This window comes from Canis lupus, chromosome X, assembly GCF_003254725.2.
Source record: "Canis lupus dingo isolate Sandy chromosome X, ASM325472v2, whole genome shotgun sequence".
Lineage (NCBI taxonomy): Eukaryota > Metazoa > Chordata > Mammalia > Carnivora > Canidae > Canis > Canis lupus.
The window spans coordinates 85,941,520-85,957,252 of NC_064281.1; the positions used below are offsets into that span (position 1 = coordinate 85,941,520).

The 15,733-nt window shown below is 41.9% G+C and overlaps 2 protein-coding genes across 4 annotated transcripts in view; one reads left to right on the plus strand and one right to left on the minus strand.

The window, feature by feature from the left end:
- The window catches only part of RTL4 (retrotransposon Gag like 4), a 504,413-nt gene that overhangs the window by 482,663 nt on the left and 6,017 nt on the right, over positions 1-15,733 (plus strand). The gene's annotated exons all lie outside the window — the stretch shown is intronic.
- The window catches only part of LHFPL1 (LHFPL tetraspan subfamily member 1), a 54,534-nt gene continuing 45,205 nt past the window's right edge, over positions 6,405-15,733 (minus strand). For 2 of the 3 annotated variants that reach the window (XM_025431395.3, XM_035711679.2), the window contains 2 exons: positions 10,032-10,200; positions 6,405-7,364 (listed from right to left, as the gene is read on the minus strand). In XM_025431395.3, the coding sequence (XP_025287180.1) occupies positions 7,202-7,364; positions 10,032-10,200 (332 nt within the window). In that variant the 3' untranslated portion in view covers positions 6,405-7,201. The remainder of the gene's footprint in view (positions 7,365-10,031; positions 10,201-15,733) is intronic. The other variant, XM_035711680.2, reaches the window with a different exon arrangement.

Sequence of the window (15,733 nt, forward strand, 5' to 3'; positions counted from 1 at the left end):
GGAGGCAGAAGAGCCAGAAAAGAATGAGAAGGGCCATCAAAAGAGGTAGGGGAATAACCAAATAAGTATGGTGCCATTTACTTACTAAGATTGGGATAATTATAGAAAGCAGGTTTAGGGAGGAAGGTTTGGCTCTTGGTTGTGGATATGTATGATTTGTAAAGCCTATTAGACATAAAAGTAGATATGTGGAGTATGTAGTTGGACTTATGAGCTTGGAATTCATGGGAGAAGTTTGACCCAGAAGATACTAATTTGGGAGCTATCAATATTTAAGTCAGTGTTTTTAATCATGGTTGCACATTAAAATCACATAGTGACTTACAAAATCTATACATGTACAGGCCCCATCTTGGACCACTTAAATAAGATTCTCTGAAAGTTGGCCTTGGCAATAGCAGAGTTTTAACTCTCCACCTAATTTCAGTTTGCAATCAGAGCCAAGAATCACTGGTATAGATCATTGCTTTTCAAACTTTAATGCACCTGGGAATCTAGCTAAAATGCAGATTATGATTCAGTGGGTCTGGGGTGGAGCCCAAGATCCTAAATTTCTAATGCAATCCTATGTTTTTGAACTATAGCTCACATTTTGAGTAGCAAAAGTAGGGATATTTAAAGCCATGAGAGTAGATGAACTCATCGAGGGAGTGGGTGTCAACAGAGAAAAGGTGCAAGAACAGTTATTGTTTTCCTCTCTCAATGGTTGGGAAATTGGTACAAGCACAGACCGTGTATATTATTAAATTTAAATGTATTAAGGCTTTGTGGGACAAATATATGACAAGAGCAAAAGAGTGGAACATTTATTCAAGAGATGATTACATTGATGAACTATGGACCCTAGATTGAGTAAGTAGGATGGGATCAAAGAGTTGATAGAATGGAGATATTAAGAACATGAACTGAAAAGTTAAGAGGTGTTGGTCAGGAATGGGAGGCTTAGAATCAAGATTTAGGTGATGGTGTGTTTCTTGCTAATTTCAAGAGTGTGAGCACCAGAGATTAGTTGGAAGAAAATATAATTGGAGGTAAGGAAGCCAAAGAACTTGGAGGCCAAGAAGTTGACACAGAAGTTCACATGAATGTTGAAATTTCCAAAAGGATGGCTGACAAGAAGTAGGCCACGTGCTGAAGTACTCAATGAATGAAAGATGAGTAGGAGGCCAGGAGATGATATCAATAATGAAAATGGGATGGGACGGTCTAGTGGCCCCCAGAGATTCTGACTCAGTTAAACTGGGGTGGGACCTAGGCATCAAACTTTTATCAAAGCTTCTCAGAGGACTCTAATGTGAACCAGAATTCCAAATCACTGTTAGAATAATCAGTTTGAAGTGAAAGGTATGGAGCTGCTGAATGGTAAATGCCTACCATAGCTCCTGGGGAATGTGAAGGCCAACAGCGAATAGGAGATGCTGTCTTAGAAAGCTTAGTAAACAAAGAGAAGTTAAGTAACTTTCGCAGGGAGACACAGCTTGGAAATGTTTAGGCTGAGAGTCAAACCCCATCTGCCTGAACTCCAAAGCCTTGACAGTCTTCACTCTACCATGTTACCTAGGGGTCAGTATTTTAGCTCAGAAGATACAAAGAGATATCATGGAAAGAAGCCCAAAATTCCCCAAATGAGATTCTAATAGGTCACAGTGGGAAGAGGCAACATATCTCTGGAATGATTCCAATATTTACCTCTTTACCCCTCTTTTATTCCCCTTGACCTTTCTAGCAGCTTTGTTTCCTTTCTGTAGTTGCCACCATCTCTCCAGGAAGTAGACGCACTACATGAAAAAGAGACAACATTGTGGGCTGTCCTCATGGATGCCAGCTGGCCTCAATGCCCCCCTTTCCCAAGTACTGTTCTTTGGGGCCTCCTTTCTAGAGAGGGCGGAAGGAACAGGATACAGTGCTGCAGTCAAAACCAAGCATTTTGTCTCCCCCTACTGCTACCTCTTAACATATCAGCAGCTCTGTATAATGAAAATCTAAATCGTTTGTGTGCACACATAGCAACTGTTTATTTTGCTGTTAGCTTTGAGAACTCAGTGGGGGTTTGATGCATTCAGAGAAGAGATCAACACTGGGAGAGCCTAAACTCATAAGTAGACAAAATGAAAATTGAAAATGAAAATACTTATCTCTACATCTGAAAGAGAGGCCAGTAATAAATATCTGAAGCTCAGGAAATGCTTTTAAACCAAGGACATGGAGTGGAGATGACTCCTTGAAAGGGCCATGCTTCCTGTCTGCTGAGAAAGCTTTACTGGGCCTGGTAAGAGATTGATTGTGTGTTCTAGAAACAGCACACCTTTCCCCTTAAACCACCAGGTGCAATGCCTTCCGTCTTTTACAAAATGCATTCCCTATTTTCTTGAAACTTCTTTTTCTTTTTCCCCCACCAACAGGCTGCCTTGGGACCAAATACCATCCTGCAGTTTCTCCACATTAGTACTTCTACCAAAAGTGAAAGCCAGACTGAAGAAAGTCTTTATCACATTTTGAAGGGGCCAGGCCATCCCTCTTAGTGCACTGTGTTTGACGGTTTATAAAGCCTGTGCTTCTCCGCAGCTTCCTTATCCCCTCATCTACCCAGGGTTTCCTCTCATCCAACAAAAAACTTATATTGCCACCAATTCTTACAGAAGCCAAAACCCCTTTTCCAGAGGTCAGAGCCTTTCCATCTTTGTTTCCTTTGTTTCCTTTCCATCTTGGCAAAGTAGGATCCCAGTGCCTGGAATCCCCAGTCGCTACAAGTGAATGGAGGGAGCTACTCCCCTGGGAGCAGGGATAATGAGGGACTTTAGGGAGAAGACATTGACTAAGACATACCTGAGTGACTAAACACTTGCAGTATACCAAGATGTAGAAACTATAACCATACAGACATCAAAGTATGTTAATTGAGCAATTACTGCCACTATGGCATTCTTTCCTAAAAGAATGTCCCGCTGCTGAATGGGCTCTTGTGAAATAATCAGTGGATTGTGAGCTTGTCCAGATGAATAGCATCCTACCTGTCACCACCTCCTGCCAAAAGATATAAGTGTTTCCAGTAAAGAACCTGTGGTACATCACTCCATCTGTGTACACAGGTGGGAAGCATGGCAGCCAGCAAGGCATGGGACAAATCACAGTCTCTAAGGTCCTCATTTGATTCATTTGGACCTCCACCTGACCCATGATCTCTCCTTCCTCTCTGTTCAACAGTAGCCAGAGGAGGTAGGCTTAGCTTTCAAGAGTCTACTCCAGGCCACAGGGGGCAAAAACAGGCTAGTCAGACATATGCAAAAATAAGGCTTGTCAGCAAAGAAAACAGACACAGGCAGAAAGGAATTTAAATTCAAATTGAACAAGGGGTTGAATCCCTCTTTCACTATAAGCCACTAAAGGTCTGGTTTCCTCAAAGGAAAAAAAAATCCCTTTTAAATACTATCCCCTTCCCCTAGAAAAGGAGAGGAAGCATTCCAACTAGCTAGTACTTTATACAAGGTGACAGTCATTTAAAATGGTTCTTTGGGGATCCCTGGGTGGCACAGCGGTTTGGCGCCTGCCTTTGGCCCGGGGCGTGATCCTGGAGACCCGGGATCGAATCCCACGTCGGGCTCCCGGTGCATGGAGCCTGCTTCTCCCTCTGCCTGTGTCTCTGCCTCTCTGTCTCTCTCTGTGTGACTATCATGAATAAATAAATAAAATCTTTAAAAAAAAAAAATAAATAAAAAATAAAATGGTTCTTTGGAATTAATTCCTTCCTGCTCAGTCTCCTCTTTAGGGTGTAACTACTTCCCAGTGTGTTCGAGTGTCTGGACCATGTAGGCTTCCTGAACTCTAAAAAGCACAGGGTTCCTGAAGAGCAATGTATAAGGGAATGATAGTGTCAAGGGCCAAGTACACTCACTGAGCTGTTATTTTCCATTTGCTCCTCCCACCCCCAAAGTCCATTCTGTGCTCTTATTATTTGCCATGTTCTGTACCAAAGTTGACCTCAACAGATTGTAGCAACAGGGTTCTTTGCTAGCTGGCATCTGGCTAGGTCTCACTAATGGTGGGCACTGGCAGGAGATCAGAGTGTCAAGAGAGTGAGATTTTATGCCCCTCTCCCCTCGTCCCACCAGCTATGTTGCATTTAAGCAGAGTCCACATTATGCTACCTCAAGTCGCAGCTCTTATCAGGCAGCTCCCCTCTTGCACCAGAATAGCTCTTGCTGGGTTCCAACAGTTTCTTCCCCTTGTCCTTTAAGTCCTAGGGGTAATAACAGCTCCTCACTGTTCATAGTATCTCTATGTCTCACTAGCACCAGCAGGTCCTTTAATCCTACATATTCCACCATAAATGGCCCCCCATCAGGATGGCTGGGTGGCTCAGCGGTTGAGCATCTGCCTTCAGCTCAGGGCGTGATCCCATGGTCCTGGGATCGAGTCCCACATCTGGCTCCCTGTATGGAGCCTGCTTCTCCCTCTGCCTATGTCTATGCCTGCCTCTCTCTCTGTGTCTCTCATGAATAAATAAATAAAATCTTTTTAAAAAATAAAATAAAATAAATGGTCCCCCCTGCATTAAGCTCATCTTGGCTAAGTAGACCTTACTGAGTATGCCATCTATTTTCTGCCAAGACCCTGGCTTAAAGATATATACCACTTCCACAAATTCCATCCCACAGAATTCCAGAAGGTTCCCTATCTTGAGAAGAGAGATCACCTGATCTGTCTTTTCTAAGGAGAGTGGTCTGCCTTTTCTCAAATGCTTGACATATTCTCCATATCATGGAGTTTCCTAAGTTCAAGTTGCATTATTTTATCTACCTAATAAAAATGAGGTTGAGCTGATTCCATTTTGTTTTACCTGTTCTTAGTCATCTTCTTAGTCATCTTTCTTATAATTGCAAACCAAATTACACTGCTTCCTTTCCAATGAGGCATGTGCAACTCCCTTACCTTAAATACTTAATCCAGTTCCATGAGGAAGATAATTCTTGACACCAATTCAATCATCAGTTATTCCTCTAGTATTCCCCCCTGGGTGATAGGAACCACCATATCCCAAAGTGGTCATCTGCAAACTTTCACTTGCCCTCACCTACATGTATCCATTAGACTAAGTGCTGTGGGTCCTAATTCCTAAATATCTTTTTTCACATTCATCCATTTGCTCAAGCCCCACAGTTACCACCTTAATCAGGACTGGTTCCTTTTACACCTGGATTACCAAAACATCTCTAGTTTCTCCCTATTCTCTTTCATTCTCTTTACTTTTGTCAAACTGATCTTTGAGAAAACATAAATATGTTCATGTCACTTCCCTTCCAATGGTGCTCCTTTAGGATAAAATCCAAACTCCCTGTCCTGGGGTAGAAAGCCTCGTGGAATCTGAGCAGTATCTCCCTTTTCAGCTTCATTTTTGGCCAACTCACTTTGTATAACCTTATTCATTGCTTTCATAATGGTTCCATATTCTTTCATGTCTCCATGCTCCTGGTTTTCCTGCTCCTTTGTCTAGTACCCTCTTGCTTTTGCTGACTAACTGTCCCTACTCAGCTCTCAGACTTATCTTAGGCATCATCCTTCCTATGAAGTTTTCTCATGAACCCCCTCGCCTCAAGTTGATTTAATAGCCTCTCTACATGATCCCTTAGCCCCCTCTACTTCACTTACTAGCACTTAGACTCCATGCAACACACAGGCAATCATTTATCTACATGTCTGTCGATGCCCACCACTATCTCTTTTAGGGTGAGAAACTGTTTCTTCCTTTTATCCATAGCACTTAGCACAAAGTATGGCATACAGTAGGATACTCAAGAGATATGTTCTGAATGAGTGACTAGATGAATGAATGAGCTCATGAATGAAGTATATACTTGAATTCACTTACCTACATAAGGTCAATATCAGGACCCTGACCCTTGAAATGGCATGTAACTAATAAGGCCAATTTTTGCTAGTTCTCCCCTTCCAGGTAGGGCTGCACCTAAACCACTTTGGAGTGATTAAGAATAGAAACAGATGAGCTGGCCTTTTGAGTCACAGGCTCTCCCTAATCCCTAAAGCAATTGTTAAAGAACAATAGAGCTGGCCTGAATTAATAGGGGAGGGGGAGACAAATTCTGTCCCTGGGAGACACCAAGTTCTTCTACATTGTCTGTCAGCTTTGAGCACCGATGGGATGGAGGCCAGCCCTAAAAATATATCAGCCCTAGTTGAAATCAGAGCTGTGCTCTTTCATGTCTAATTCACTCCTAGTATGATGGAGGGAAAGGCATTTGATGAGCAATCTTAGAAACAGAAAGAGAAACTTATATCATGCAAGGAATGACTATAGGGACAAAAGGCTACTGTGAATTTCCTAGTCAATAAAAATGAACTCTAATAGAAATTTTAATAAGGTGCCAGCAGAAACATCTTTGTCATCATCATTGTGAATTCATGTTTATTGAGTGTACAGCAAATGCTAGTCTCTGCTCAGAACACTGGATGAACGCCATTTCTGTATCTATAAGGGATTAGGGAATACTTGCCACTATTTTGATGCCAGTCACCCAGTCAGAACACAAAATGAACTCTTATGAATATTCTAAAGCATAATGAGGAAGGGGTTTTAGATTCTATGCAACTATCCTTGATTAGTGTTTTCCCCATTGTGAGTCACCTGCTCCATAGGCTTCCCCACAACTGGAAAGGAAAAGAAGCAAGAGAAAATAGGAAGAGTTAAGGTATAGTCCTGAGAAGGTTGCAAAAATTTGAACAGTAGCATTCCATAGACGTTTGGATATGGCAATAAATACCAGGGGGAGGGCCATATACATGGAGTGTAGGAACCAGCCCTGTTCATCTCCTGGTCCTTCCCTGCACATGTGTTCCTACACAGCCTTTAAGTGATAGACAGGAGCTGTAGAACTCTGAAGATCTGCCTGATTGTGAAGTTACCTTTCAGGTGAGGATCTTCTCCTTATTTTGCATAAAGGAGCACTCTGGGACTTGAGGGCTAGTGGGTACTCACCAGCTAGGTAAACATTTAAGAGAATCATTGTTCTTGATGAATTTTGTAAATAGCCACTGACCTACTGGCTTATGGGAAGGTGGAAATGAATGGTGAGTTAAAAAGCATGCAAACAGGAGGCCACATTACTGGCCTCTTTTCAAGGCTCTCTTCCTTTCTCTTTCCCACCCTCTCCAATCTTCTGCCAAAACTCAAGGTTTGAGGCAGTGGTCAAGCTCCATGGCATAAGAATTGGTGTTCCTCATGATACTCTCTGCCAACATGACAGGCTTGGGGTTTCTTCCAGCAAAGCAAGAAAGCCAGGTACAGATCAACATGGCTGCAGCTGCTCCACCTCCAGCACAGTAATAGGCCCAGCCAAGCCGACAGGTACCTGTAGAAATAGGGACAGAGACATGAGGATTGGGTTGTCTTCTCAGACATTCTCCTTGGGGTGTTAGGATTAATGTGAAACTATGAAACTGAGTGCAACTGGGCTTCTTGTTTCTTCTTTTCCTTTTTTGCTAATGGCTGGTATTTGCTTTAGTAAGAAGTTATAAAATGTTATTTTGTTGCAGTAGGAACCTGAGGGTGGTGTGGGTGGTAGTGGTGGTGGTACTGCTAATGAAGTTGATGATAAGAACAACTTGATCAAGTGTCAAGAACTATGCAAAACTCCTTAGACATACATCCCATTGATCATTACAGTAACTATATGAAATAGGCACTCTTTATTATCTCTGTTTTATGTAGGATGAGGTAACCTGAGGCACAGGTTAAGGCAATTGTGAAAGATCACACAGCAGTAGAGTCAGGATATAAACCCTGGCAAATCTCTACTCTAAAGCTCTATATTTTTCACCACACAGATGTAATGCAGTACAGGGTCTATTTCCAAAGAACCATTTTTTTTCTGCATCATCAGGAGATTTGACAGGCACAAAAATAAAAATCCCTTGCCCCTTGTTACATGCCTTTATCTTAACCTACCCCTTTCAGCATCTCCAGGGAAAAAATACGCATTGGAATCAAGGCAGAGCTTGTAAGGTGGTAGTTTCATTTTGAAGGGTAATAGGAAAGGTCACCTGCTCAAAAATATCCACTCCACCACCTGCCTTTCTATCATAGGTAGATTCTGTCCTTTGAAATATTTGTGTTTTCTCAGAGAATATTCCATCCAAAAATGTCAATGCCCAAAGAAAGAAGGAGAGCCATTAATTTATAAGGGAACAGAGTAACAATGAATTGTTAAAATCAAGTGCTTAAGCAAACAAGACTCCAGAAATTGGAGTAGATGCCAGTAATGGAAAATTGCAGAGGGGCCCCAAGAAAAGAGGTAGGCAGTGACCACCTACTTCACAGTCTTGCAGAAAGCTACTCCTGACTACAGTCAGTTGGAGATGTCAAGACTGATGTTGACAATTTACTTCCTAATAACCAATTGTTTCTGTTCACATGGTGTTCAGGAACCTTAATTTTCCTTCCTTTAATTGACTAGTTGGCATGTCATATAAAGAGTATAAGATGGCCCCAAGTTAGACTCCTTTGTTCCTCCGTTCAGGCCAGCCTAATTTATCCTCAATTTCTTATCTCAGAAATAGTGTTCCTACCACCACCAAATTATTATTCATACTCTCTTTCCTGCCAGAAACAGCTTCTTTCCTCTTATTCACCAATTCATATCTTTCTCAGAACACTATCCAGTACTTTCAGGAAGCTTTCCCACATTGACGCCAGTGGGCTCAAGTCACCTCAACCAGGTAACCCTCCAAGAGTTTGTTCATGCATCCCTTACGTGGGTGTACTGTTTGACAAATTAAGAGGAAAATTTACATATCATATATTTTTCATCTGCCTTTTACCCTCTTCCAGATTGTTGGCTCAACAGTGCAGATGTATTTGTATCTTTCTTGATAATGCCTCCCATGCTCTGTTAACAGTGGGTGATCATTATATATATTTTAGCCTAACAATACTCCAAAGATGGATACACTTGAATTTTTAATCCTCAACATCCAAACCTATGGCTTAAATTTTTTATTAAACTTATAAAACCAGCTATAGTACTATTCTATTTGTTCCTGGAATGTGCTACAGTCCTTACTACCATAAGGCCTATGCATATTCCATTGCCTACAATGCTTACTGCATGTGCACATAAAAACAAATACTTCCCACCACTCTCTGCCTAGTCAATGTTCAGTCATTCGTCAAAGCTTAGCCCAATCATAAATCCTTAGCAAAGCCTTCCCTGACTTCCCTAAGTCAAATTCCTTCATCAGAGGTCTTCATTAGCATTGTGTATACTTCCTTCTATACTTGAATGAATGAGTGAATCCCTTATCCCTTGCCATGGCCAATGTGACAATTTTAGTTCCTTAGCAGAGATAGTACTCTACCAATAGATGGTGGCAGTCATATAACTTCTTGAAGTCCGATGGCCCTGTACAAAAAATACTAGTGAGAGCCAGACTATAGTAGATATGGAAACAATGCAATCCTTAGACAGAGAACCCTTCTTAGAAAAAATAATCCAACTATCTACAAAGTGGCCTCAATATGAACAATAAAGCTGGGACTCTGAGAAGAGTCCACTGATGAATATCATATTGAGGAAGCAGCCAATAAATTTGTACCCTCCCCCTACCTTGTCACACCTCCCCTTAGAATACACACATACTCACTAAAAGTAGGAGGTTTTACACAATGCTTTGAGTTTCACAAGGTGAAAATTCTAGATGGGCAAACCTTCAACTTCAGCCATCCTTAGGGAAGGCTGCAGGTTTTATTGTGCCCATTTCACAGACAGGAATGTAAGGCTTAGTTGACAGGCCTGGGAACTCTCTCAGAAGCAGGGAGGTAGAAGCAGGGATCCAGACCAAAGTCTCTACTATCAATCTGGTACTCTGCCGTCTACTGGTTTCCTCATCCCCCGAAAGCCATTTTTCTCTTCCAGGACCCTTGACCTGTAAGCCCTAAAGAGGAGGAATCTAAATTAATTTGTAATAGGTTCACCTGAGCTTCTCTCATAATCCCTCTAACCAAAATCTCCTGTGCTTACATGGTAGAGTAGACAGGAGCCAGCTCTGGGGTGGACCCAACTTCCTCTTCTCTGGCATGCTCCCAATGTAGTCTAGACAAGGCATCAGAAGTCTCATTCTTTCTTGAGTTGCTTGTCAGGTCATCCCTCCATGAGAGTAGCAGGGATATTTTTATTATATACATGCACCCTGGGATCAGGAAAAGAGTTGTTTCTGTAAATGAAAGGAATAAATGCATAGCATGCGATTCCCCCAAAGCCCTAGGCAGGAAGAAACCTGACAGAGTGGGCAGCTCCAGAGTGAAGAGCTAGCTAACAGGACTTGATTAACCTTATTACAGTCAGGTCAGAGCCAGGTATCACAGGAGCCAGCACCAAAGTGCTCCCCTTGCCACAACAAATGCACTCAGACTTGCCTTTCACAGAGACTCCTGTTAGGCCACTGAACAGCACCTTAACTCTAAGCTGCTCCATGTAGGTTGCCCAGGAGAAATAGAGTAAGTAGATCTTCTATCCAACCTTCTCCCAACAACCCTACCTGTTATCTGCCTGAGGAAATAGAGAGGTTATATCAGTAGCATTGCAAAAGGAGGGGGGAAAAGCAAACCTTTCAAGAACTATATATTCAAGTTGAGAGCTGCTGTCAATATTCACCTACTTCACAGAAAGTTTGGACATTGGTCCAATAGCCTATAAAGGAATTTGTGTTTTCTATGGAAGGGTGCAAAATAAGGAGCAGTGACAATGAACTATCACCCTTCACCTCCAATCACTCTTTAGTGAAGTCCATGGACCATCACCAATTCCTAAATCCTACTCTCTGAAGCATCATTGATTATTCATCTAACGAACATTTGTTAAGAACATATTATGTGCCAGACACTTTGGATACACCATCCTATTTGATTCTCATGACAGCCACAATTATTATCATTAACAGATGAGAAGACAGAGTCTCAGAGAGACAAGTTACTCTGTCAACTTACAAGTGTCAGAGTTCAGATGTGAATGCCAACACTGAAAGTCCATGGTCATCTATTTTAACCATGCCAGGAGAGTGGAGCCAAGGATACAAGTTACTGTGGTCTAAGATTTATGGGAAAGTATGCCTTCAACTAATCACTTCAGCTTTCTGTGTCTCAATTTCCTTTGCTTTAAGTGAAGCAAATTCTGCCAGACAGATTTTTAAAAGCCCCTTCCAACCTAAAATTTCCATTTTGCTATGAACATGATAAATGCTTTAAGAGACATATGATGGAAATACTATAGGAACATCTAAGAAAAGAAGAATTATTTGTGTCTGGGAGAATTCAGGCTCAGATAATGGTTTTGCAGGGAAGATAGCATTTCAACTTGACTTTAGCAGTGGGAAGTGGGCATTCTAGGCAGTGGGAGTGGTTGGTGTGAGCAAAGTTATATAAGTGAGAAAGTTGACCACATGTTTCAGAAACAGTACTCCATTCAGAGTTGCTTCAGAAAAAGAGCTGTAGTTGGCAAATAATAAGCTGACTCTAGACCAGGAGGAGCCATGAAATCTGGCATCTTTCTCATGAGCAATGGGGAATCATGGAAATTTTCTGATCAGAGGATGACATGATAAAACACGGTTTCTCAACCTTGGCACTATAGATATTTTGGCCCCCCAAAAAACCTTTGTTGTATTGGAGTGAGGTGAGGTGAGGTGTGGTGGGGTGGGGAGGGTTGTGTTGTGTATTGTAGCACCCTGGCCTCTACCTACTAGATGCCTGCCCCTTATCCCTCCCCTCTGAGTTATGGAAACCAAAAATATCAGCAGACATTGTCAAGTATTCCTGGAAGCAGGGGTGGAGTGAATTGCTTTCCATTAAGAATAACTGAGTTAGAAGTATAGTTTGGGAAGATTAACCTACAATCTCTGTATAAAAGGGATTGGAGGCAGTTGTATACTCTAGGAAGAGACCACTGAACCAGAGGACAGGGATGCTGGTACACATCCAACAATACATAAAATAGCTTCCCACAACAAAAAATGATCTGGCAAAAAATGTCAGTATTTTTGAGGTCAAGCAACCCTCATCTAGGTAAACATCAAATATTTACACTTTGAATTACCTCCAAAATGAATCTTGATGACTGAAAATTAGGCTAGCAGAATGGAATCTTCTTCCTTAAAAACAGCTGTGCATGGTTTCCTACTGACCTGGGAAGCTGACTGGAACTGGAGCATGGTTAGCTTTGAGAATTCTAGTATGCTAGCCCAGGGAAGCTGGGGAAGGTTAAGGAGAGAGATCTCACAAGGTATTCAGGAGGAAGCACTGATTCCCTGGGAATCAGGAGACAGGAGTCTGAAGAAATCTCTTAACCCCATAGGATTTCAGCTCTCTCACTCTTAAAATTGGAGAAAGTAGTTAAGTGCCTGCCTGAAGACAGAGCAATAAAGACTAGATGAGTTCTTGAGGTCCCTTTCAGAAATAGCCAGGCTCACTGCTGCCTCACCTTTCAGATTGACTCTACCAATTCTAAGCCTCCATGCTAGAATTGTTCTTCATGTCCTCAGAAAATAATACAGTGAGCTGACACCACAGCTGGGGATTGTCTCTACATACATACATAGGTATCTGTGAAGAGAAAGATTGGGTGGTAGGATAGGGAGAGAAAAGAGGTCCTAACTGCAAATTAGCTTTATGCAAAGTTTCTAGAGGATCCCTGAGAGAAGCTTGTTCCTTTTTTGCTCTTCTGTATAATTTCTAACACTCTATCTGTGAGTCATTCTATTCCAGTGTTGAATTTGCTGTGACAAGATCCCTCATAAAAGTTATTAAATCATCACTCAGCAGTGGGCCTGACATTTAAATCAAGACACATTGCTTTTATTCCAAGTTGCAAATCAAATTGGTTTGGAGTTTGACTTTATTTTCTTTGATTCAGCATTAAGTTATATTATTACATCTCTGCTGTTTAGAGAACAAATTGTCACTGGCTGCTACTTAAAGTGACCCCCCTCTCCATAGAGCCCCAGTCCTATGTCCTTAGGGACATGGTATCTGGCCAACTGTAAATCGATCATTATGAACTACTGGGAGGAGTTAGCCACTGGCTGATGCTTTTGGTGGGGTCTAGTATTGGCATGGGTATCAGAATTGGGAATCAGAGTAGGAAAGAGTCTAACAGAGAGGCTCTCTTTGCAGAGGCCATGCTCAGAGTGCCAGCTTAAAACCCAACAAGCTGGAGAACTAATCTAAAGAAAGGAGTCCTGCTTGGAGAAAGAGGGAAAAGGCATAGGAGAATAAACCCACTTTGGAAGACAGTTTGACAAATTCTTATAAAACTAAAGATACTTATACCATATGATCTAGAAATCATGTTCTTTAGTATATATCCAAAGCAGTTGAAAACTTATGTCCACACAAAAACCTGCACTAGAATGTTTATAGCAATTTTATTCATAATTGCCAAAACTCAGAGGCAACCAGGATATCCTTCAATAGGTGAATGGATAAATTTACACTGGTACATCCAGACAATGGAATATTATTTTTTTTAAATACATTTTTATTTATTTATGATAGTCACAGAGAGAGAGAGAGAGAGAGAGAGGCAGAGACACAGGCAGAGGGAGAAGCAGGCTCCATGCCGGGAGCCCAACGTGGGATTCGATCCCGGGTCTCCAGGATCACGCCCTGGGCCAAAGGCAGGCGCCAAACCGCTGCGCCACCCAGGGATCCCGACAATGGAATATTATTGAACACTAAAAAGAAGTGAGCTATCGAGATGCCTAGGCAGCTCAGCGGTTGAGCATCTGCCTTCTGCTCAGGGCTTGATCCCAGGGTCCTAGGATTGAGTCCCACACTGGGCTCCCCACAGGGAGCCTGCTTCTCCCTCTGCCAATGTCTCTGCCTCTCTGTGTGTGTCTCTCATGAATAAAAAAATAAAATCTTTAAAATAAAAAAAAGAAGTGAGCTATCAAGCCATCAAAAACGTGGAGGAAACTTAAATATATATTATTAAGTGAAAAGCCAAACTGAAAAAGCTACATACTGTAGGATTCAAACTATATAACATCTGAAAAAGGAAAAAACTATGGAGATGGTAAAAGGATCAATGGTTGCCATGAGTTGGTAGGTCTGGGGAAAGATGAAAAGGCAGGGCATGGATAGTTGATAGGGGAGTGCAAATACTCCGTATGATAGTATAATGGTGGATACATGTCAATATATATTTGTGCAAATGTATAGAATGTACAACACCAAGAGTGAACCATAAAGTTATGGTCTTTGGGTGACTATGGTGTGTCAATGTATGCTGATCAGTTGTGAGAAGTATACCACTCTGGTGGAGGATGTTGATAAAGGGAGAGGCTATGCATGTGTAGGGGCAGGGGGCATATGGGAAATCTCTGCACCTTCCCCTCAAGTTTGCTATGAATCTGAAATTGCTTTATTAAAGTCCTCATTTAAAAAAATGAAGTACAAAAATAAAATAAAAATAAAATAAATGAAGTAAGTCTGTCTTTTGGGTTTTTCAAGTATTCCTTTTTAGAAAATCATCTGATAGAAGTCTAGGCCCCTGAAAGTTTGGAGGAAGAGACAGAGAAGCAAGGATGTAGCAAGTACATAATGACCACTAACACTTCCAACACTGACTAGCCTAGATTAAATGGAATTTTCGGATAATATGACGTTTTGATTTGATGAAAGTGTTACCAAAAGTCTAATTCTAGGAGCTAATACTCTAGGAAAAGGCATGCTGTGACCCAGGATCAGAGGTCAGGAGCCCTGGATATGTAGTAAGAAAGAGGCTGGTGGAGGGGATGAGGACTGTGAAGTAGCTTGGAGCTTTGGGGTAGGGCAAGAAGGATAAAGCTGTTTAACAATGTAAACAGCTTTGGGGTGTGGACTGTAGACTATATTCCCATACAAAGATGACATCCAAATTCTAGGAACTCATGTCGTCAGGATTTGGGGAGGTAGTTCAGGTAGAATGCAAAAAGAACAATACTAATATTGTTTTATCATCTTATATACTCCAATAATCAGGGCACTTGAGAGACATTGCTCTGGCCTCAGAGGCAAAATAAAGGAAGAAGTGACCCCAAGGATGGAGGAGGATCTGCAGTGGGAACCAGAATATTGCCCTCAACTTCACCTTCCAGAGTAGATGGAACAGATATGCAGAGATGTCTGTCTAGGAGCCACCTGAGGGGCCTTCACAGCCTTCATCATTTCAAACCAGGCTGCCTGCACTGGCCCTGAGAGCAGTTACCTCAGCTACAGAGAGATACCTCAGATTCCTTTGGAATTCTATGGAGGGAAAGAAGAAGAACTAGAGAGAGATCTACAGAAGAAAGAATCTAAGGGAGAGTCAATGGAGTAGGTGGAAGAAGAAGAAAAGAAAGGCAGGGAGAGTTTGCTTAGAAAACCTTAGTATAAGATTAGAACACTAGAGAATCTGGTACCTAGGGACAGAGTGGAGAGGTTGAGCTCTTCAACAGACCTCTTCTTAATAAAGATGGAGTTTTTTTCCAGAGCAGACCCAGCTCAGGAAAATCAGCTGCTCCTCTCATCACTGTAGCACCATCTGAGCTTATGAAACCAGGGCTGCAACCCACCTCCCAAATTGTTGTTTGGTGTGTATGGTGGGGGGGGGGAGGATAGGGTTGCTATTTGCTTATTCAACATATTTTTGCCATGGGGACTTGCATTTTGTATTAAGCAGGCAGCAAGGGTTTGGAAGAAGCTGGTGGT